Genomic DNA, 22,075 nt, shown 5'->3' on the forward strand with positions numbered 1-22,075 from the left:
ATTAAAATCCCATCACCTTCACCACCTCACCTGAACTGTGGGGCTTGTTTCAAACTAGCCAAAGCCAGCGCTGCCGAGAAACTTTGTACCACTCATTACCTAGCCAGGGACACCCAGGGTGGGAAGATTTTGCCTTTTCACAATGTTCTCTGGGCTACTGTACAAAGCTCAGTGCTGGTAACAAAGCCAAACCTCCTGGCTGCATCTAGACAGGCATGATTTCGCGGAAATACTTTTAACGGAAAAGTTTTTCCCATTAAAAGTATTTCCGCAAAAGCGCATCTAGATTGGCAGGCGCTTTTATGCAAAATTTTGCCAGTCTAGACACACCCCCTTGGTGCCCAGAGATGCGCTGGCTAGTCACAGTTGTCACAAGAGTGTGCTGTTATACAGTTGATCATGCCGCACAAGAGGCATTTGATTAGCATCACAGAACAAAAATCCAGAGCAGCTCAAATATACCTTTAACAAGTTTTATTGCAAGCAATTAAGGAGCAGTTTTAAAAGCAATATATACACACCTAATAACTAGCAATTAGAAAGGCATGTTAAAATTGAATAAACAGTCTAAATCTAATTCTTAACCTGATCTAGCAGCCTAATTCTTAATCCAATAGTAACACACACACTCTCACATCCCATTCACCCTCTAGCGCTGGCCAAACCACAAGCAATGTTGGTTAATTTGGGTGAGGCAGAAGTCCGACATGCACATTACCCCAATATGCTGAACTGATGGGCTCTGCTCTCTAGGGCAAATTGGTGTGCTATATATAGTCCCTCCACAAGGGACAGTTTGAGTGGGGGTGATGTCTGATGATCTCACCACCTGTGACTGCTTACAACCGATCTTGGAACATTCTGCTTACAACACCCAATTCTGCTTGCCTAATCACAAGCAATAAACAATGGAGTATCCTTGGTTGAGTTCTTCCCTCGCTGACTCCTCTTATTTGGGAACTTTGCGCCTCCTTTGTACAGTTTTGCTTCTCTCAGTGCACAGTCTTTTTTCATACTGTCCTTTTTCTTAAAGTGATAAACAAGTCCATAATTCACCAGGACACTGAGTCAGATCCTAGTATGGCCTTTCTTCAGCTCACTTACTGTTCATTCACTCATGCCAACCATTCACACTACCCTTTTGATTCGTGACAAGAGTTTTTCTCGTGTGAATTCTCCAATTTGTAACAAGGCCTCACCTCTCCCTGAAGCTTTTCCCACACTCAGAACAATCAGGGTTTCTCCCCCATGTGGATTCTCTTATGCCTAACAAGATCTGAGTTCCTACTGAAACTTATCCCACAGTCAGGACACCTGAAGGGTTTCTCCCCTGTGTGGATTCTCTTATGTGTAACAAGATGTGAGTTCCTACTGAAGCTCTTCCCACAGTCAGAGCAATTGAAAGGTTTCTCTCCTGTGTGGATTCTCATATGATTAACAAGATGTGAATGCCCACTGAAGCTTTTCCCGCAGTCAGAGCAGCTGAAGGGTTTTTCTCCTGTGTGCATTCTCCTATGTATATTAAGATGTGATTTCCAACTGAAGCTTTTCCCACAGTCAGAGCAGATGAAGGATTTCTCCCCTGTGTGCAGTCTCCTATGCAGATTAAGGTGTGATCTCCAACTGAAGCTTTCCCCACAGACAGAGCAGATGAAGGTTTTCTCCCCTGTGTGGATTCTCTTATGTGTAACAAGATTTGAGTTCCTACTGAAGCTCTTCCCACAGTCAGAGCAGTTGAAAGGTTTCTCTCCAGTGTGGATTCTCACATGATTAATAAGATGTGAGCGCCGACGGAAGCTTTTCCCACACTCAGAGCAGCTGAAGGGTCTCTCTCCTGTGTGGATTCTCCTGTGTCTAACAAGGTCTGATCTCTCACTGAAGCTTGTCCCACTATCAGAGGAGTTAAAACATGGCTCTCCTGTGTGGGTTTTCTGATGCTGAAAAAGATTTGAGCGCCTACTGAACCTTTTCCCACAGTCAGAGCAATAAAAGAGTTTCTCCCCGGTGTGGATTCTGCTATGTCTTTCAAGGTTTGACCTCTTACTGAAGCTTCTCCAACAATCAGAGCAGCTGAAACGTTTCTCTCCTCTGTGGATTTTCTGATGTTCAATAAGAGTGGCACAGTCATTGTATGTGGAGGGTGCTTGTTCATGGGGGATTTTCTGTTGAATGGTTTCTATGTTTCCTCTCAGCCCTCTGCTCCTGTGACTGGATTTACCCTGTCCCCTCTCTGGATGGTTTCCCTGCTGCCTGTCTGGGGTATGCTGACTCTCACAGGTCTCTCCCTGCTCACATATCAGGGAAACATGCCCTTCAGATCTTCCCAATAACATCCCATGTGGAGCCATTTGCTGAAAACTCTCCTCATTGTTCTCACTCAGTGTTCCATCACCTGCTGGGAAAGAGAGAGAATCCAGACAGGAGTCATTCCCTGTGCTGAGCTGAAAAGAAAACTCTGAATACGGAATAGAAAAGGGAAAACATGGCCAAATAATTCTAGAAACGTCAATAATCATGAGCTGAGCCCATCCTCCTTCCCCATAACCCTTTCCCAAAGGAGACAGACCAACCTTTGCCCCTGTTCTGAGTGGAGTTGAAGAAAGGCTGAAAGGTCAGTGAGACTTGAGAAAAATGCACAAGTGATGCCTGCTAGGAGGACACCAAAATTGGTTTCTGAGTCAGTTTAGCTGATTGCTCACCTGTGTGGGTGTCACTAATAATCTCCTCTTCCTCACAGCCCTGGAGATCTGGGATCCACAGCTCTTCCCTTCGGTCCACCCAGGAGATTACATGGGCTTTTGAGACTGGAAATCCTGTTTGAAGGACAATTAAAAGTGCCTGATCTTGTTCATTAAGGTCTGTGCCATTACTGCTTCCAGAGTAAGGATCTGACTCCCCCCACACCTTGCAGTGACTGGCTGGTACAAGATCCCAGGGCACAAGTACCTGGGGTAAAGGTGCATCACCCCCTGCCTGGGGAATGGCTTAGCTGATTCCTTAGGGGAGCTGAGTGCTCTGTTGCACCCTGAAGAACAGTGGTTCTCAAAAAGTGGTCCACTAGTGGTCTGTGACCATCTTGCAGGTGGGCCCCAGGCTTGGGACTTGCCTCTGAGCCTTCAGTATGAAGCCAGCACTGGTGCTGTGGCTCTGAGCACCCCTTCCAAGGTTGGAGCACCAGCACAAGCTTCCCACTATGGGGAAGGGGGAGAGCAACCCTTGCAAGCAGAATATGACTTGCAGAAAGAAATGGCTCCATGTGCTACCACTCCCCCTCTCTCTGGCTGGAAAACACTCCGCTGTAGGCTTTCCCTGTAGCTCCCACTGGCCATAATACTGGCCAATGGGAGCAGTGAGGTGGAGGGGCACAGTGCCTAGGAATGGTGGGAAGTATGGAGACAGGTAAGTGTCTTCTCCTCCCTTTCAGATGCCACATCCCTGTCTCCAGACCCCCCCACTCCCAGCACACTGCTACACCCAACCTACCCTCTTCTACACCCATTTTGTCATCACAGGTGGTCGACTTGCAGTCTGTGGAAAGGCCTGCATTGAGCAATGTGAGCCAAGATCTAAAAAGGTTGAGAACCACAGCTCTAAGGTACAATTAAGTCTCCATCATGGCCCATTCCATCCCCTTGCCCATCCCAGGGCAGGACAGGAACATGCTGCTCAAGAGCCACAGGCAGGGCTTAAACTGCAGTGGCCACATGGCAGGTCACTAGAACTTGGAAAAGATCCAGCAGGACCTCCACTTCAGCTCCCCAAGCACTTGGTCCACAAAGCTCCTGGCTGGGGGGCTTGGCTCAGACTCTACTTGAACCAGCAGGAAGCAGTAGAAGTTACCTGAGCAATGAGGCAAACCCTTGGCTGGCTGCTTCAGACCCTGCCTATGCTCCATACTCCTGACCCCTCACTATGGCTAGATGGGCCCTGACACTGCCCACAATAGCAGCTACTTTCATAGCTGGCCATGGCTGGTTGGCTGTGCTGCTTCTTCAGGGGGGTGTCTCAGGGCCATAGCTGCATTGTTTCTGCCCCTGACCTCCTCTTCTGCTGCCTTGGTTCTACTCTGCCCCCAGCAGAATCCTCTTTGTGTGGATTCCACCCTGGCCTCCCCTTTGTTGTTCCCCTCAGCTGCACAGAATCAACCATTTGCATTTTTCCCAGTGCATTCCTCACTGTCAGCCAGACCCCTTCTCAGACCTTCGTCTAGTACTGGGAAGATCCCCTGGTGATGTTACAGGATTAAAATATGATTATGTAGGTCATAGCGTTACTACTGCTAGCACAAATTTTGTTGTAATTGTGTTTGTCATGTATGGTGTCAATGGGTGGTGTCAATGGGAACATTCTGATGGGATGATTGTGAGTATCCTGTCTGCCCATGGACAACATTTTTGTACCTCAAGTTATGAATATGGACCATGCACCTATATTTCAAATATAATCACTGCTGTCATAAAATGTCATTTCCATCCAGTCTAGCCAGCACCTGTGAGTGGTCCATCCACAAAACATGCAGGGCCTGGAAAGCTCATACCCACCGGACAGACTTTCCCATGTACTTTTCAGACAGATGGAAGGCAATATCCACCCTGGCTCATCAGAGCAGACAAGGACATGAGACCAGCTCACGTGAGACTCAACTCCATCTCACTCCTGTGCATTTCTACTCAGTGCTGGGGGCTTTGCTTGGAACAATGAGTCCCCCTCCACCTGAGCGTCCTATCAGCTACACACGTGCAGCTGCCCAGGAGTCACACACTGCCCAGCAGAGTGCACACAGCTGGCAGCATGTGCTCAGGTGCCCCTCCCCCACCTTATGCTGCTAACTGCACAGAGTAAGGGGAGAGCACTGCTGATCTCAGGGCGTCTCTGAGCCTGTACCCCAACTCGGAGGGAAGGAGGGGGGGGGGGATCAGCAATAATTCCCTGCCATATATGGAGTGGGCCAGACTGCCTGCTCTGCCTGAAGAAGCTAGGCGGCCAGTTTTTAAGCCCAGCAGCAATAGTGGCCGAGTGCACGTGGCCAAGGCCTGGGTGTGTAATAGCCTAATGAAGTCATGGAGGTTGAAAGCTATGTGGCTCCCAATCCCGATTGACTCTGCCTCCATAGCGAGTGCTGGGGGAAATGAGAAGAACTCTGGCTCCTGGGTGGACACTGAGCTCGTGAGCTTTTGCCTAGTGATGGAGGTTTTGCCTAGTGAAGGGATGTGTTGCTGCTCCTGCTTCTTATGTGCTTTGGAGAAGAGGAAGAGAAAAAAGTCGTATGTTTCCTAGAAAGGGGCAGCGCTGCTCTTATGGCTCCAGGGCAGGTGAGATAAAGGGCAGACAAGGGCATGTATTCTACATCAGCCGTTTTTTTCCAGACTGAACAATCTCTGAGCAGCCCTGTAGGACGCAGGCCTGATGGTCAACAAGGGGGCCCGAGACTGGCTAGAGCTTCCTCTCACTCTTGCATATCACACAGAGAACAGCTGCAGGCTCTACCGGCTGATTCACGCAGCAATACCACCTATGCTGGGATGTCCTTGCCCTGGGCATTCCCCTGAGCTGGAAGAGCCCCTGGGCAGCATGTGGCTCTTCCTGTCACAGAGGCAGGCTGTGCGCACCCTGCTGATGAAATGGGTTTTCTGTGCCCTCAGGCTGTTTGTTCACTGAGTGGATTTGCCAGCAGTTTAAATCCTAATCCTCAGCTTGTTATGGTTTCATTGCAGCCTGCTCTGCACTTTTAAAAAATATTCACCCTCCCCAGGACACTAGGAAGACATCTCCGCAAAGGCAGCCTAAAGGCTTTACAATTAAAAAACCCACCACCTAAGTCAGATCCTGCATCAAGTTCTGCTCAAGTAGAACCCCTCAGCTCTCTGCATCTCTCTGCTCTGGATATTCCTTCCTCTCAAACTAACCTCTTCTGCCAGCTGTCAACTGAAACTCACCTTGGTCAAATGTAAGCGCTTCCTCTGTCCCTTCTGATAGGAGATGATGCACCCGATGGCCTAGAACTGCAGAGAAATCAGGGCTTGGGGTTTGCTCTAGCAGTGGAAAATAGTGGGGGTGCCACATTCCTCCTCCCCATCGCATAATTGCAAGGTGTGAGATATGCCAGGAAGAACATCGACAATCAGGAGGAAATTAACACCAGCTCCTTACCCCAGCCTCAGAGTTGCCTCAACAAACAAGAAAAGGGAAGCTGAGCTTGGACTGAACTTGTTCTTGACACTCTACCCTTGGTGCAGCCTGCTCTCCTCTGCCTAGTCTGAGCATAGGAGAGTGTGTCCAGGCACCAGCAAACACCAACAGCTGCTGCTGGGATGCTCCAAACAGCCCACCCCCACCTCGTCCCACTGACCCTGTCATCCTCCTCCTATTCTCCCAAGCTACCCCACCCACTTCTTATTTCCCCATCATTTGACCATCTTTGACGTCCTCTGCAGGGTCCAGAAGGCACCTCGTTAGTGGAACCCCCCTTGTGGCTCCACTTACTGTGTCTGTGGCCATTCACTTCTTCGTGTACAGCCACGTAGGCAGGCACTTTAGAGCAGAGGTTCCCAACTGCCAATCCATGGACCAGTGGTGGGCCGTGAACTGCTGGCTGCTGGGCCACAACACACTGACCGAGCACATGGGTGGGTGTTGCACTAGGACTCAGCAGCAGCCAGCAGGAGTCTGGGAGCCCATTACTCAATCGGACCCAGCAGCAGAAGCAGGAGGAAGCGATCCCTGGCTCCAGCCAGGCAGCAGGAAGTGACTCACAGCCTCTTGCCTGCTAAGACTCTGGGGCCTGACAAAGGCCAGATCCCTGAGCCTGGGGTGGGGGGAGAAGGGGGCAGTGGCACTGCTGGGCCCCACAGCTCAGGCTGCAGCTGGGAGGGGGAATCACCCCCAGGGCCAATGGTATTTAGAAAGCTGCACCTGAGGAGCCCCTCCCAGGGCAGTCCCCCCAGCCCAGCCTCTGCCCCAGGGCAGGCAGCACTTGGAGACAGGGCAGAGACACCACCCTTCTGTCCCTCCTGTCCCTGGGCCCCAGTGCTCCAGGGGGAGGGTTTGTCCCCAGGATGCTCCCAGCAAAGGGGATGGCAATCCCTGCCCGGGCCCAGGGAAGCTGCCACCGGCTCCCAGGGTGTGCAGGATGGGGTGGGGGGAAGCTATCCATGGGAGGGAGGGGGCAAGGGTGCAATGGAGGGAAACTCTCGGGGGGGGGTCACAGGGAGGGAAAGTGGGATACAGGAAGGGGCGGAAGGAGGGAATCTTGGGGGAGCAAGAGCAGCCTGGCTGGGGAAGGGAGCGACATGGGGCAGGGCTTGTACAGAAGGAGATGGAGAAGTTACAATGGCAGACCCCTCACCCCATCGGGCAGAACGGGGAGGGCAGCGCTCACTGCTGGTAGCACTTGAAGACACCAGCTCCTATGTCCCAATAAAATGTCTAAAGTTTCAAAACAGGGGGCCCCAAATGCCCCCTACTGCTGTGGGTGCCTCTCCTTGCACCCCTCCCTCTGTAGGGATTCAGCAGTAAAAGGGACTTTTTTTTTTTTTAAGTGCAGATATCTGCAAACTCTGATCTGTTAGGGACTGGTAACTATTATTTGCATATTCCTTAATTGTATTATGAATATGCAAATACAATGCTACCGGTTTGTGACTGGGTTTGGCAGTTCCCAGCATGAGAGAGGTTGGGAACCACTGCCTTAGTAGGAACGCCGGCCGGCCGGAAGACAGCACTGACGGAACAGCAGCAGCAGAGCAGCCCAGCAAAGGAGGGGCTGCCCAGAAAAGCAGCAACTGCAGCAGCAGCTCAGCAGGGTTCCAAGGCTGCCCTCAGCAATGGCTGCTCCCGCCAGTAGGAGCCTCAGCAGCAGCAAACCCAGCTTCCTCACAGGCTTCTCTCTGTGCCCCACAGAGCAGCAGGGATCTCAGCAGCAGTAACTAGTCAGAGGGCCCTGGGCTCCCTGTGTTCCCCAACCCCCTTTAGTGCCCAACATAGAAGCCCCATTCCGCTAGCAGCCAGAGGGGTTGCTAAAGAAAGGGAGACAGATGAGGCACAAACGGGCAGTGGCAAAATGAAAAGGGGCAAGTCGAGGTTGGATCACAAGATGATGAAAGTGGCCATAGGGGATTCGTCTGCCTCCACTGCTGCCCAGTTTTCTGATACCACCAGCAACTGGCTGTGCTCCCTCCAAACTCTCTGAGAGCTGCAGAGATCTCTTCAGCTCCTGAAAGCTGGGCTCTGCAACCAGATCTGCCCCACGGCCCAAGGATGGCGATCTCCAGCCTGAACTCCTCTTGCTCACCCCCATCTTGTGGCACAGGGGGTGGAGGTTCCTTGGTTGCCCCTGAGGCTGGTGTCACCAAAGTCAGTGATCTCCTGGACAATGCTTGGCAGGACTGGGTGGATCCCAGGGTGCTTGCCCAGTACATAGCGCTGCCGACACAACATGTCCTCCAGGAGGTAAAGGATGCCCTGTTGCCTGCCTGTGCCTGTGTCACCTGCCTCACTGGAGCTTGATGTCAGACCCTGGCCACCGCTCTGAGCCTCCCCTTTCAGCTGACTGGGCTGGTACCCTTGTTGGGGTGCGACACGTATCATTGTACCTGTGTCTGGGGAACTAGGACAATAGCACCTGCTCCTCCGACAATAAACCCGGCCGAGAGCCTTTGCCCCTGAACGGGCCTGTGTTTTTCGACAGCAACAACCTGAACTGTGGGGCTTGGACAAGCCCCACGCTCTGCCAATACAGCATAGGGGAACCCTACAGCCACTAACAGCAGCCATACCCAGACCCACCTGCTGATCATGTCTGGGCCCCTTCCACTAACACCTGTAGTCAAGGCACAACATGGGCAAGATGGTGGGGAACCACTTGGCTGTGGAAAGAGCAGCAGCATTGTAATGCCCTTGAACCAGCTTCCCCTGGAAAGGGCCGTGGAGGGGACAGTATCTCACACAGGAGCCAGGATTACTGGGGCTGATACTCCTGACACTGGAAGGCAGAGGACATTGAGGGGCCTGAACCGAACCCAACCCAGCTGCTCCTGAGCCCACATGGCTACTGTTACCCAAGGGAACAGGAATCTTTACCCAGCCAGCTCACAGCCTCATAATTCTCCTGCATCACATCCCTGTAGAGGGCTCTCTGACACGGGTCCAGCAGGGCCCATTCCTCCTCAGAGAAATACACAGCCACCTCCTCGAAGCTAACCGGCTCCGCCACAGCCATTTCCTGTCCCTGGCTCTGCAGGCCATGGGCTGAGCTGGACACAGACATGAGAGATCCGCAGCCTGTCAGGGGGAGAAGAGTAAATGGAGACATTTTAGAAGAGGCTTTTAATCCTTTCTACACCCCCAATCTGCCCAGACTCTGTCCCTGGTGACACACATGCTATACTCTGCCACTGTGGGCAACTGCTGAGTATAGATATTCCATAAACACCACACACGTTAGATCCCAAATCCACATTCATTTCTCACTGTACCTGGCTTGAGTTACAACATTACTGCTCCTGTAATAATGGGATTCAACTCTCAGCACCCACTGTTTTCAATAACAAGCCACATATTCCCATCTGAACATGGACATAGGTTAAATGTAGGCTGCTGCATTTAAAACCCTTAGTCTTCATTCATTGATTTGCAGCACAAACTTTGTCTCTCATCTGACAGACTTTATAAACCCTCTCCACAACAGAGTGTCAGTGAAGTTAAGTATTCAGGTGTTTATTAAATGTGTGTTGAGTGCTTGTAGGATTCATGAGATCAGAAGACAGATATCCTGTCATGCAGTCTGACCCTCTCTGTGGTATAAGCCATTACAGTTAATTCAGTTGCCCAGTCACAAAGCATTGTTTCCCCACAGCATGTTTTCTAGAAAGTTGCCCAGTGATTTGAAGACATTAGGGCTACATCTAGACTGCAAGCCTCTTTCGAAAGAGGCTTTTTCGAAAGATACTTTTGAAAAAGCCTCTTTCGAAAAAGAGCGTCTAGACTGCAAGCAGTACTTTCGAAAAAGCAAGCTGCTTTTTCGAAAGAAAGCACTGAGGGAGTCTGGATGCTCTCTTTCTAAAAAGCCCTGTTTGCACTCAAGAACGCCTTTTTTCGAAAGAGCACTTTCGAAAAAAGGCATTCTTCCTCGTGAAATGAGGTTTACCGCCGTCGAAAGAAAAGCCGCATTCTTTCAATTTAATTTCAAAAGAACGCGGCTGTAGTCTAGACGCAGGTGAAGTTTTTTCGAAAAAAGGCTACTTTTTTCGAAAAAACCCTTGAGCCTGGACACAGCCCAAGAGATGGAGAATCCACCAGTTCGTTGCTCATTTGTTTCAGCAGCTTATCCTCTTCCCTATCAAACACTTGTGCAATTTCTCTAGCCTGAAATTGCCTGGCTTTAGCTTTCACTTATTAGCTTTCACTGAGCTGCACCCACTAGACCAGGGGTGAGCAATAAATGTTGGTTGGGGGGGGGGGGGGGGGGACTTCAAGATTCTGGAAAGTGGTCGAGTTGCACTCCTCCATGACATTAATGAAGGAAATGCATTAATTCTGGGATGGACATTGGGAGCAGAGGGAGCTTGGATTAAAGGATTGGGATGCAAGAGAGAGAAAGAGAGAGAGAGAGAGAGAGAGAGAGAGACAGGCCTGGGAGGGAGTTTGGGTGAAGGAGACAGGCTGTGACCTGGGGCACTGGATTAGCCAGCTACTCATTAGACATTTAAAGTAACATTAATTTAGAGAAAAGTGCCAGCGTGGACAAATAAGGGGCTGTGAATTTCTGACCACATATATGTTCTCTTACATATTTAGCAACCGGTGGAGAACAGAGTTTGGGAATGTGGAGTGGAGGGCAGAGATTAGAAGGTGAAGGAAGAGGTTGGGTTGCCAGTCTCCTGGCCAGCAGCCAAGCACCTCTTTCAGACCAGCAGGGAGCCTCCCCAACCCTTGCACAGGCTGCAGGGCCACGTGCACATGTGAATTATGAGTCGGAGGGTAAGGGCATGGTGCTTCATTTCTAGCCAGAAACTGGTCAAGGACATTGTCCTGGGGGTGGAAGCAGTGGCTGAAGCGTTCCCCCCTCCTGTCCGGGCTCACAGTCACTTTGTGAGATTGGGCGTGGCAGGCACAGACCCAGCCCACAGCTCCCCCAGCATCTGTGGGTTGGATCCGATGGCTTGCCCAGGTGGTTCCAGCATATGGGCTGTATTTTACCCAGGCCTGCACTAGTCTGAAGAGCCCTTGGAGATCCATCACTTTCTCGCCATGAACAAACTGATACAGTGGAAGCCTCAGCCTATTTATTGTTTGAAACCAACCCCAGATTGAAACTGACTAAGCAGTGAAATCTGAGCCTGAAGGTGCCATCCACTGTGTGCTTTAATTTCACCTCTTGAGCATCACACCCTGGAGACCAGTGTTTCTCAAAGTGGTTTGCAGGTTCCCAATTCAGTGCCCCTGGGTCTGCTCACTGATCAGCAGGTGAGATTTAGGGCTGTGCGTGTTGTGGTTGCTGGGTTTAGTTGGTAAGTTTAATGACAATCCCATGAAGATGTTTTTGATGAGAAAAGTCCCATGATTTAAAGAATCCCCACCTGCAAACTCACCCAGTCTGAAAACTCCCAGGGATTTTCTTCTTGCTCTCTCCAGTGCAGAGGGCAGAGTATCTGTGGGGGAAGGGATCAGAGAGGTGAGACTCCAGGCTCTCATATTTATAACAATGTCCCCACTGTGAACTCTGCGTTTCCATTGTATTGGAGACCAGACACACACACAGGTGTTGAATATGAAAAGGTTTGAAACCTTCTGTTTCCTCTCTCACTCAGGCACCTCCCAGCAACAGAGCCAACATCCCTATAGCCTCACACCCATCCCAGGAGAGACAAGCTGAAAGTGAGATTACCTTTCCCACCTCACCCCTTCCTACTTGGTTTCTCTGAGTCACTTACCACCTCTTGTCATAACCTAGAGCTGTGGTGGCAGAAGGCATTGCCATGACAGTAACTTTACCCATTTTGAGCCCTTTGACACTAATGGGAGGTTCAGAATTTGCAAACTCCTGGCTCTAACTGCAAGCAGTTGGGTCTGTTTGCTCAGTCTCTCTAAGGAGAGCAGCATGATGGGGTCACCATTCTCCATGTGGGAAAGGAGGCAGGGGAAGGTTGGCTTCAGAGGCCAGATTCAATAATCTCAGATACTTAAACCACTTTTCCCTCCTCCATCCCTTCTAGATACCTTTGAACTCCCTCAGAGTATCTGACAGTGCAATCGTTTTCTGGGAGAAACCACTGATTTGTTCTTCCAATTCAGGAGAAATCTCCTCTGACTGCTGGAACTGCTCCGTCTCACACCTGGACAGAAACAATGTCATGTGATTGTATTTCATTTACTGATAAGTTCTGGCTAGTGAGTCTCAGCTCTAACAGGCCTGGAGTTAGAATTCCTCCAATTCTCCCAGCCTGACAGCAGGTGCAACACAGCCCATGGCCGTGCAACCTTCCCCTGAAAGGCCCCATTACTATTCTTCACCTCTGGCCTGGAGAAAACAGCTGGGGGAGAAAGGGGAATTGAGTCTCCCTGGCCAACTCACTCCTTGGTCTCCCGGTGCTGAGGGACAGGAGGTTTCCAGGTGAAGGGCTGTAGGAATCTGCCCACTACAAACTAGACTAAGACACCAGCTCCCCCTCATTCCCCAGCTCATTCCACAAAAGTGTCCAAACAGCCCTTGGGTGGGACAGACTCTGGGTCCCTGCTGCCCTGGGCTGAATGTGCCCAGTGCCCATGTTCCAATGAGAGGCCCATGTTCCAGCCCCCCAGTCCTGAGGTAGCCAATCCTCAGAGACGTGACAACTCTAGGAAATATCTGACGTCAGACTGTGCCCCAGAATTGAGAATTCCAGAGTCTTCTGTGCAAGGGTGAGACCCTCAGAATTAAGTGAGTCAGAGACATTTGTATCCAACACCTGGCTATAGGACCCTGGGGAGATGTGGTGCTAACATCAGCTCCAAGCTCTTTCCCTGCACTGTGCAATTTGAGGGGAGCAAGAACCACGTACCTGCTCAAGATGTTTCTGACGTCCTAGAGAAAAAGGACAGAAAAGATTCTCAGTCCCATTGGACACACATAGGGGGCCCCAGGGAAAAGATTTTGCAAACATGGGAAGAGAGGCCCCGCTCTGGCCCCAGGGCCACTGATTAAATGCACTAATGGGGCTTTGCCATCTATAATGCCTCTGTGCCTGTAACTCTGCAAAGCACAACAGTCACTCACATGGCAGCAATGCACCCACCAAATTACACCCAGATCTGATGGCTGGACCCCAGTGCTTCTGATTCAGCAACATTCCTTCCCTGTGTGGGGAGCTGGGATGTTTCTCCCTCAGTCTCACCTGCAGGAATTCACTTGCTGGCTTCTGACATGTCCCCTCCAGCTCACTGATCAGCTCACTGAGATGGGAAATCTGCATGGAGAGTTTCCTGACCGTGTCAGTCTGGAGCCTCCCAATCTCTTCATCCAGCTTCTCCAGCTGGGCCAGCAGGAGTTGCTCTTGTTCCTCCAGGAACTGCCGCAGCTGCTGAAACTCGGCCACAATCTTCTGCCTCTCGGCTTGTGTCTGTTTCTGTATGAAAACACGGAAAGGTCTGGTCAGGGGCATGAATGGAGCCCAGGGTCCTTTCATAGGAAGCTGAGTGTGCAGCACAGAAAACTTCTTGGAAAACCTTAAAATTTGTGACACTTGACTCTATTCTGTGGGTACTAGGCAGATGTGTCTCTCCCAGCATCTCCTTTGGCCCCTGTGTCCCTCTGAAAGAGATGTTCCCATGTCTGTCATGGGCAGCATGTTCCATTATTCATAGGCACTGGGAATTCAGACTCAGAGCAGCAGGAGTAGCACTCAGCACCAACCTGACAAAGATACCCAGGGAGGAAAAAGAAACAAGTAGGGTTAGGTCCTGCCTAGGGCAGGGAGCTGGACTCAATGACCTTCTGAGGTCTCTTCAAGCTCTATGGTTCTATGAAACAAAGTGAGCAAGCCCAGCAGGCAACCCCTCACAGAGACATTCAATTCCCTTGGGAAGGATTTCAGGCACTCCAGGGCTTTATAAGGCAGTGGGCCGAGGAGCTTGTGAACAGGACAGCAGCGATGGATGGTGATGGGTCTGCTGCTGTTACCTGCACAGTGTCTGCCATGTTTGTCTTCCTCCCGGAAGAAAGAACAGATTTCATCTGCACGAAGTGCAAGCTGGTCGACATTTTGGAACAAAAAATTAGAGGACTGGAGGGCCAAGTGTCGACCCTACACTCGATCAGAGAGGATGAAGACTTCCTCTATAGAAGGCAGCGTTTAATCCTTCAAGCACAGCAGGCAGAAGAGCCAGAGAGGGCAGTACATGACCAAGAACAGAACTGGCAGCATGTAACTTCTAGAAGGGGAAAAAAGCCAACACGGGAATCCCCCAATGCTATAGAGGTAAGTAATCGCTTTCAAGCTCTCTACACAGGCTCTGCAGTGCTGAAAGCTTTGGAAGGGACCTCACAAGGAAGAAACCTGAAGGGAACACCATCTACTGGAAGGCATGGCATGGCATGTTAGGAAGAGATGGGATCCACCTAACAAAGAGAGGAAGGAACATCTTCACGGGCAGGCTTGCAAACCTAGTGAGGAGGGCTTTAAACTAGGTTCGTCGGGGAACGGTGACCAAAATCCTGAGGGGAGTAGGAAAGTCGGATACCAGGAAGAAATGCAGAGAGGAAGGAGCAAGAAAGGAGGACCCCTGTTTTGAATAGAGAAGATAGGGCAATCACTGGTTACCTGAAGTGTTTGTACACTAATGCGAGAAACCTGGGCAACAAACAGGAAGAACTGGAGGCCCTGGCCCAGTCCAAGAAATATGATTTAATTGGGATAACAGAGACTTGGTGGGATGACTCGCATGACTGGAGCGCTGTCATGGAAGGGTACAGACTGTTCAGGAAGAACAGGCAGGGGAGAAAAGGAGGAGGAGTTGCAATATATGTAAGAGAGCACTACGATTGCTCTGAACTCCAGCATAAAGAGGAAGAAAAACCTGTTGAGAGTCTATGGGTTAAGTTTAAAGGAGCAAACAACAGCAGTGATGTTGTGATTGGTGTCTGCTACCAGCCACCAAATCAGGTGGATGAGGTAGATGAGGCTTTCTTCGGACAACTGAGGGAAGCTTCCAGATCGCAGGCTCTGGTTCTCGTGGGGGACTTTAATCACCCTGACATCTGCTGGGAAACCTATGCGGCAGTACACAGGCAATCCAGGAAGTTTTTGGAGAACATTGGGGATAACTTCTTGACACAAGTGCTGAAGGATCCGACCAGGGGCCGTGCGCAGCTTGACCTTCTGCTCACAAACAGGGAGGAACTAATAGGGGAAGTGGAGGTGGGTGACAACCTGCGAAGCAGTGATCATGAGATGGTAGATTTCAGGATCCTGATCAAAGGAAGAAAAGAGAATAGTAAAATACACACCTTGGACTTCAAAAAAAGCAAATTTTGACTCCTTCAGAGATCTGATGGGCAGAATCCCCTGGGATGCTAACATGAAGGGGAAAGGAGACCAGGATAGCTGGCAGTATTTTAAAGAAGCCTTAGTGAAGGCACAGAAAGAAACCATCCTGACGCGTAGCAGGAGAGGTAAACATGGTAGGAGACCGGATTGGCTTACAGGGGAAATCCTTGGTGAACTTAAGCAAAAAAAGGAAGCTTACAAAAAGTAGAAACTTGGACAAATGACCAGGGAGGAGTTTAAATGTATAGCTCGAGAATGCTGGGGGTTATCAGGAAGGCGAAAGCGCAAATGGAATTGCGACTGGCTAAGGATGTGAAGGATAACAAGAAAGGTTTCCACAGGCATGTTAACAAGAAGAAGGTGATCAGAGAGGGTGTGCGGCCCCTAATGGATGAAGGAGGTAACCTAGTGACAGATGACGTGGGGAAAGCTGAAGTACTCCATGCTTTCTTTGCCTCTGTATTCATGGACATTGTCGGCTCCTGGACTTCTACGCTAAGTGACGCAAGATGGGATGAACAGCCCGTGGTAGGTAAAGAACAGGTTAGGAACTATTTAGAAAAGCTAAACGTACACAAATCCATGGGTCCAGACTTAATGCATCCGAGGGTATTGAGGGAGTTGGCAAATGTCATTGAGGAGCCTTTGGCTATTATCTTTGAAAAGTCGTGGAGATTGGGAGAAATACCAGATGATTGGAAAAAGGCAAATGTAGTGCCCATCTTCAAAAAAGGGAAGAAGGATGATCCAGGGAACTACAGTCTTACCTCGGTTCCTGGAAAAGTCATGGAAGGCATCCTTAAGGAATCCATTTTGCGGCTCTTGGATGAGAGGAAAGTGATTAGGAATAGTCAGCATGGATTCACAAAGGGCAAGTTGTGCCTGACCAATCTGATTAGCTTCTATGAGGAGGTAACTGGCTCGGTGGACATGGGAAAGTCAGTGGATGTGATATACCTTGACTTTAGCAAAGCTTTTTATACGGTGTCCCACAATATTCTTGCCAGCAAGTTAAGGGAGTATGGATTGGATAAACGGAGTGTAAGATGGACAAAAACCTGGCTAGACTGTCAGGCCCAACAGGTGGGGGTCAACAGCTTGATGTCAGGGTGGAGGACAGTTTCTAGTGCCCAAGGATTGGTTCTTGGTCCAGTTTTGTTCAACATCTTTATTAACAACCTGAATGAGGGAATGGATTGCAAGTTTGCAGATAACAGTAAACTAGGGGGAGAGGTAGATAGGCTGGAGAGCAGGGATAGGGTCCAGAGCGACCTTGACAGATTAGATGATTGGGCTAAAAGAAATCTGATGAAGTTCATCAAGGACAAGTATAGAGTCCTGCACTTGGGATGGAGGAAGCCCAAGCATCATTACAGGCTGGGGTCCGACTGGCTAAATTGCAGTTCTGCAGAAAATAACCTGGGGATTACAGTGGATGAGAATATGGATATGAGTCAACAGTGTGCCCTTGTAGCCAAGAAGGCTAATGGCATATTAGGTTGCATTACGAGGAACATTGCCAGCAGATCTAGAGAAGAGATTATTCCCCTTTATTCAGCTCTGGTGAGGCCATATCTTGAGTAGTGTGTCCAGTTCTGGGCCCCCCACTATAGAAAGGAGAGGGTCCAGCAGAGGGCGACCAGAATTATTAGGGGGCTAAAGCGCACATGACCTATGAGAGGCTGAGGGATTTGGGTTTATTTAGTCTGAAGAAGAGAAGACTAAGGGGGGATTTGATAGCAGCCTTCAACTTCCTGAAGGGAGGTTCCAAAGAGGATGGAGCGAGGCTGTTCTCAGTAATGACAGATGGCAGAGCAAGGAGCAATGGTCTCAAGTTACAGTGGGGGAGGTATTGGTTTGATATTAGGAAAAACTATTTCATTAGGAGAGTGGTGAAGCACTGGAAGGGGTTACCTATGGAGGTGGTGGAATCTCCATCTCTCGAGGTGTTTAAGTCTCGGCTTGACAAAGCCCTGGCTGGGTTGATTTAGTTGGGACTGATCCTGCCTTGGGCAAAGGGCTGGACTTGATAACCTCCTGAGGACCGTTCCAACCCTAGAACTCTAAGGCCACACAGGAGTCTGCTTCCTAACACAGCCGTCCCACTGCCAGTCCCTGTCGGTTCACAATCACAGGCACCTACCAGATACTCCTGGCTTTTCCCCTCTCCCGTCACTTTCCATCCCAGAAGCTTTTCTCTCTCTTCTCTCAGAGTCTTCAAATGGGCCGCCAATTTTTCCTGAAAAAACAAAAATAAGCACAAGGGCAAACCCTATAAGATTTTAGGAGCCCATTTGTCAGCCTTTAAGCTGCACAGTCCTATTTTTGTGGTTCTCTGTCCCTGTCCAGCAGGCACTCAGCTCTGGACGTGGCTTTGTCCATTGAAAAAGAGACAGGAGGCGATGGCGTATGCAGCAGGATGCCTGTGAGGATGGACTGGTGGTGGCACCTTTGTAAAGAACGAAGATGCAAGTGGGAATTAGGGAGGTAAAAAGGGTTAAAAATACTAATCATGTAACCGATTACAATTTAATCAGTTACAGTATTTTTAACCTACTGAGAGGCAGGGCTGATAGCGGACATGGGCTCTCTCGCAAGGTCTGCCGGGAGCGGTGACAAGGGCTGCCGGAAAATGGGGACTCCCAGCAGCTGAAGACTGATGTTAGCTGACAGGGTCAAGCAGGCACTGCCGGGGACAGTGGGGAGTTTAACTGGTAACTGGCACTAATAAGCATTAGCTCATCAGTTAACCAGACTGAACTCTTGCTACAACCCAGTCAAATCCCAGTGGTGCCTGGCACTGACCTGAGCTGCCTAGGCCAGCAACCTCCTCTAGTGCTGGCTGCAGCATCTGAATTTAAACCCTCATGGACCAGACCAGGAGTTCAGCACCCCAGTGGGAAACCACCTCTTCCTGCTGGGCCTGTGACCCATAGCAAGGCGTCTTTCCCTCCTAAGGGCCACACTTCATCACTTTTCAGTGATCCTGAGGGGCAAGTGGGAGTGTAGCCTTGGACTGAGCCCAGAGAGACCAGGGTTCCGGGCTAAACTCTATCACTGATGGGCTTGGTGATCATGAGTGACTTGCTGCCTCCACTTTCCCTTCCTACCATTTGTCTAACTAGACTGTGATCTGCTCAGGGCAGGAATTGTTCCTTGCTGGGTGCTGTGCAGGGCCCAGATGCCATTGAGGGTCTATAAGGCAAATGACAGATTATTACTGCTTCTCATCCAATCAGTAACAGCTTGTAAACTCCTCTTCTCCAGTCCCAAGACAGCTCACTCCTATAGAGTGGCCTGCAGCTCCTGTGATCTAAACCACTCTGATTGTTAACACCTCCCCTTGTGCAAAAATCCCTCCTGTCACCAGTGAGGGCTGGGTCTTAGGACTCAGAGTCTCAGAGAAACATTTCCCACATCAGGTATCTGTACAGATTTGATGTAAGTTGCCACGCAGCCAGAGCATTTACTTTTTACAGCATCTCTAGTACCATGAAGGCTTTACAGAACTGTGTCACACCTATGCCAGGTAATAGTCAGTGAAATCAGCCTGTAATTAAAACCCAATGTTTTTTCCCATTACACTGGACAGCAACTCTGTACCTTGTACTCCTGGGCAGCTTCCTGTATAGGCACCACTGTGTGAGCTCGGGATCTGTCACACACCACATAGACGGGAGTTTGATCTTTGTCATGGAACAGCTTCAGAGTCTCCTGGTTTTCCCCACACATCTCATCCCATCTTGCCCTCTCTGCTGCCTGGAAACTCAGTGGCTTGGCTAGTTCTACCATGTTTGGCAGCTGCCTGTTGGGCTGGAAGGGTCCCTGCTTTTCAGTGTCTCTGCACTGAGGGCTGAGATGGGCCTGGTAGACATTGTGCCCACACTCCCGAGTGACAGGGGCTGTGAAATTCTCCAGACAGATAGGACAAGATGCTTCCTTCCAGAGACTTTCCATGGGGCTCTCTGCAGCCATAGCTGCCTCTGGGCTGGGGAACAAGGGTAGTTCCATTTCCTGAACTCAGTAATGTAGGGGCAGGTCCAGAGGGAGTGTGTGTGAGGTACCAGCACTGAGGATAAAAAGAAAGTCAAAATTAAAAATCAAAAATCCCCAAAAGCTTCGCTCACCCACTGCCCACACCAGGGCCTCCATTGGGCACCCTCAGCCAGAACCTCCCCAACTCTCCCCCACTCATGCCAAGGCCCCCTCTTCTCCCTGTGTTCAAACCCTTCCCACACACACTCTGCAGTCCCCTCTCACAGCACCTCTGTACTCCCCCGGCCCCTACCCAGCTCTCAGCCCCCACCCAGCCCAGCATGAGCATCAGGAAGCACAAACAGCTCCAGAAAGGGAGCGACATGCACTGAGCTGAATTTTTATAATTCCACAATAGAGGAGAGTGCAGGCAGCACTGAACCAGACCGAGGCAAGGCCATTGCCCAGCCGGAGAAGTCCCCCCCCCGACCCTGCCCCAGGGGGTGCGCCCCAATACCTAAAGCCTGACCCACAAGCAACATAGGATATAATGGAGATTGCCTATCTCCTAGAGCTGGAAGGGACCTTGAAAGATCATCAAGTCCAGCCCCCTGCCTTCACAGCAGGACCAAGTACCATCCCTGACAAATTTTTGCCCCAAATCCCTAAATGGCCTCCGCAAGGATTGAACTCACAACCCTGGGTCATAGCCCCTCCCCCCCAGCTGTGCCAATCTCCCCAACTTCCATAGGTCGAGCTGCAGCCCCCCCAGCCTTGCCGCCACCCCCCCCCCCGTTCCCTCCCCAACAGCCTGTGCGCGCCCTTCGGACAGACCCTCCCCCCGCACTGATGCCCTGCAAGTGCCAGGTAACACGGATGTTGCCCCCCTCAAGCCCAACCCACCCCCGCAGGGACCCAGGCGCGGCCGCCCCGGAGCGGAGCCGGGCCCCGCAGCCAAGCGGCGGGGAGGGAGCCTGGGGCGGGGCCCAGCAGCCGCCCGGCGCGAACGCCGAACCCGCTGCCAGCCGCGGGGAGTGAAATAAAGCGACGAGAGACCTGGGCGACATTCAACGTCCGCGTGTTCGGCTTCGAGGGGCGGCACCGGGCCCGGGAGCCGGACCAGCCCCAGCTAGGCCCCGGCGCTGGCCCGAGATCGGCGTCACTGAGCCACTGCACATGCGTGGTGTGACGTTCCCCATTCCGCATTGTCGCGGCCTGGTTTTCAGTTCCTCCGTCTCCCCCCCCCCCCCTTCAGTCAGTCTCACCCCTCCTGTTGCGGTCCCGCCCACCCCGACGTGTTTGGACCTTGGCTCCGCGCGCGCAGAAGGAGGCAGCCTCTGCCGCCGTCACTGCGCATGCGCCCCGAGGGATTCGTTAGTGCAGTTACTCGCCGTGCCGCTGTTTCTGTTTCCGGGCACGAGGGATCGGAGGAACCGAGGTGATGCGGGGAGGCGCCTGGGGAGCGGGAGGATGCAGTGGGGAGGGGGCTGGACACGGGGGAGTTTGGGCGGGGCTGGGGGCGGGGCAAATAAATCGCTGCGGGGCAGCGGCAGGAGGTTTTGCCCTGGGACCCAAATCACTGGCTGCGCGGCTCCTTGTCTCACACACCGCGGGGGGGAGGGGGGCAGAGATCACGTGACCCCGACGAGCTGCTACCCAGGGTAAAACTGACCGGGGCGGGGCTTGTAGCGGGGGGCGAAGCCGGTGACCCGTTCCCTCTGCTGTCCTCCCTCGGCCTTTGAATCCCACAGCCCCCCCCCCCCCCGCTCCTTCACATCCCCTCCTCCCCCAGCCCCAGGGGATGTGGCGCTCCCAGTAGCGTTTTCTTGCTTGTTCGATGGTAAGAAAATGCTTCTATAGGAAACTGCTGCCAGAAGTAGCATGGCCCTACAGGGGGCAGCTCCAGTCTGCAGTGTAAGCAACTGCTACTTTCAAACACCAGCACCAGATCTAGCAAATTGCTATAGGCCCAGGGATTATTGTCATGTTTCCGGCTCCTCTCTCAGGGAGGATTACTTGAGGATTACTCAGCACAGAGTTCTTCTTGTGTTGTAAACAAAACACAGGATTGCTTCCCCCCCAGAGTTTTACACTGTTGATTCCTATTTAGGTTATGGTCCAAAGCACTTGCAAACCCCTCTCAACGTGTTCTCATTCACAGCCTTTATAAGTGGACTCTCCAAGCAGAGGTGACTGGCGTAGGGGGACCCAGAGTGCTGGGCAAGGGCTGGTGTAACCCCTGCACTTATTCCACCCCTTTCCTGATCTGCCCTTGCCCTGCCTCATCTCCTCTCCCCCCCCACCCGCCTGCCCTTACATACCAGCAGGATTGGGGGAAGTGCAGCAATGCAGCCTCTGCTCTCTTTGGTTCCCTGGCTGCATCACTCTGCTTCTGCCCACACATTTGAGGGGTTGCTAACATGTGTGCTCCTCCCCCCATCTCACCCCAATGTCAAAGCTATTATCTAAAGCAGTGATGAAGATTTTGAACAGGCAGCACAGGATCCAAGCCACAAAGCTCAGCATCTCCTGCCCCCTGCCACAGGACAAGATATGCTGCCTGCAGCCCATGCTCCAGC

At 51.3% G+C, this 22,075-nt stretch overlaps 2 protein-coding genes across 2 annotated transcripts in view; one reads left to right on the plus strand and one right to left on the minus strand.

The window, feature by feature from the left end:
- Positions 1–459: 459 nt before the first annotated feature.
- Positions 460–20,712, minus strand: LOC142821595 (uncharacterized). The gene is given in 12 exon segments (XM_075913050.2): positions 460–1,235; positions 1,237–2,395; positions 2,700–2,813; positions 5,937–6,002; positions 9,079–9,279; positions 11,577–11,648; positions 12,217–12,332; positions 13,038–13,060; positions 13,371–13,601; positions 17,665–17,760; positions 19,125–19,590; positions 20,553–20,712. Coding segments are annotated over 11 exon segments (2,526 nt in total). The 5' UTR covers positions 19,533–19,590; positions 20,553–20,712; the 3' UTR covers positions 460–1,195.
- A 119-nt stretch (positions 20,713–20,831) lies between these two features.
- The window catches only part of LOC102449714 (uncharacterized), a 54,907-nt gene continuing 53,663 nt past the window's right edge, over positions 20,832–22,075 (plus strand). Inside the window, exon 1 of the mRNA XM_089771521.1 lies at positions 20,832–20,934. Within this exon, the coding sequence (XP_089627647.1) occupies positions 20,852–20,934 (83 nt within the window). The 5' untranslated portion in view covers positions 20,832–20,851. The remainder of the gene's footprint in view (positions 20,935–22,075) is intronic.

The sequence above is a fragment of the Pelodiscus sinensis genome, chromosome 19 (genome assembly GCF_052426305.1).
Source record: "Pelodiscus sinensis isolate ZL-2025 chromosome 19, ASM5242630v1, whole genome shotgun sequence".
Lineage (NCBI taxonomy): Eukaryota > Metazoa > Chordata > Testudines > Trionychidae > Pelodiscus > Pelodiscus sinensis.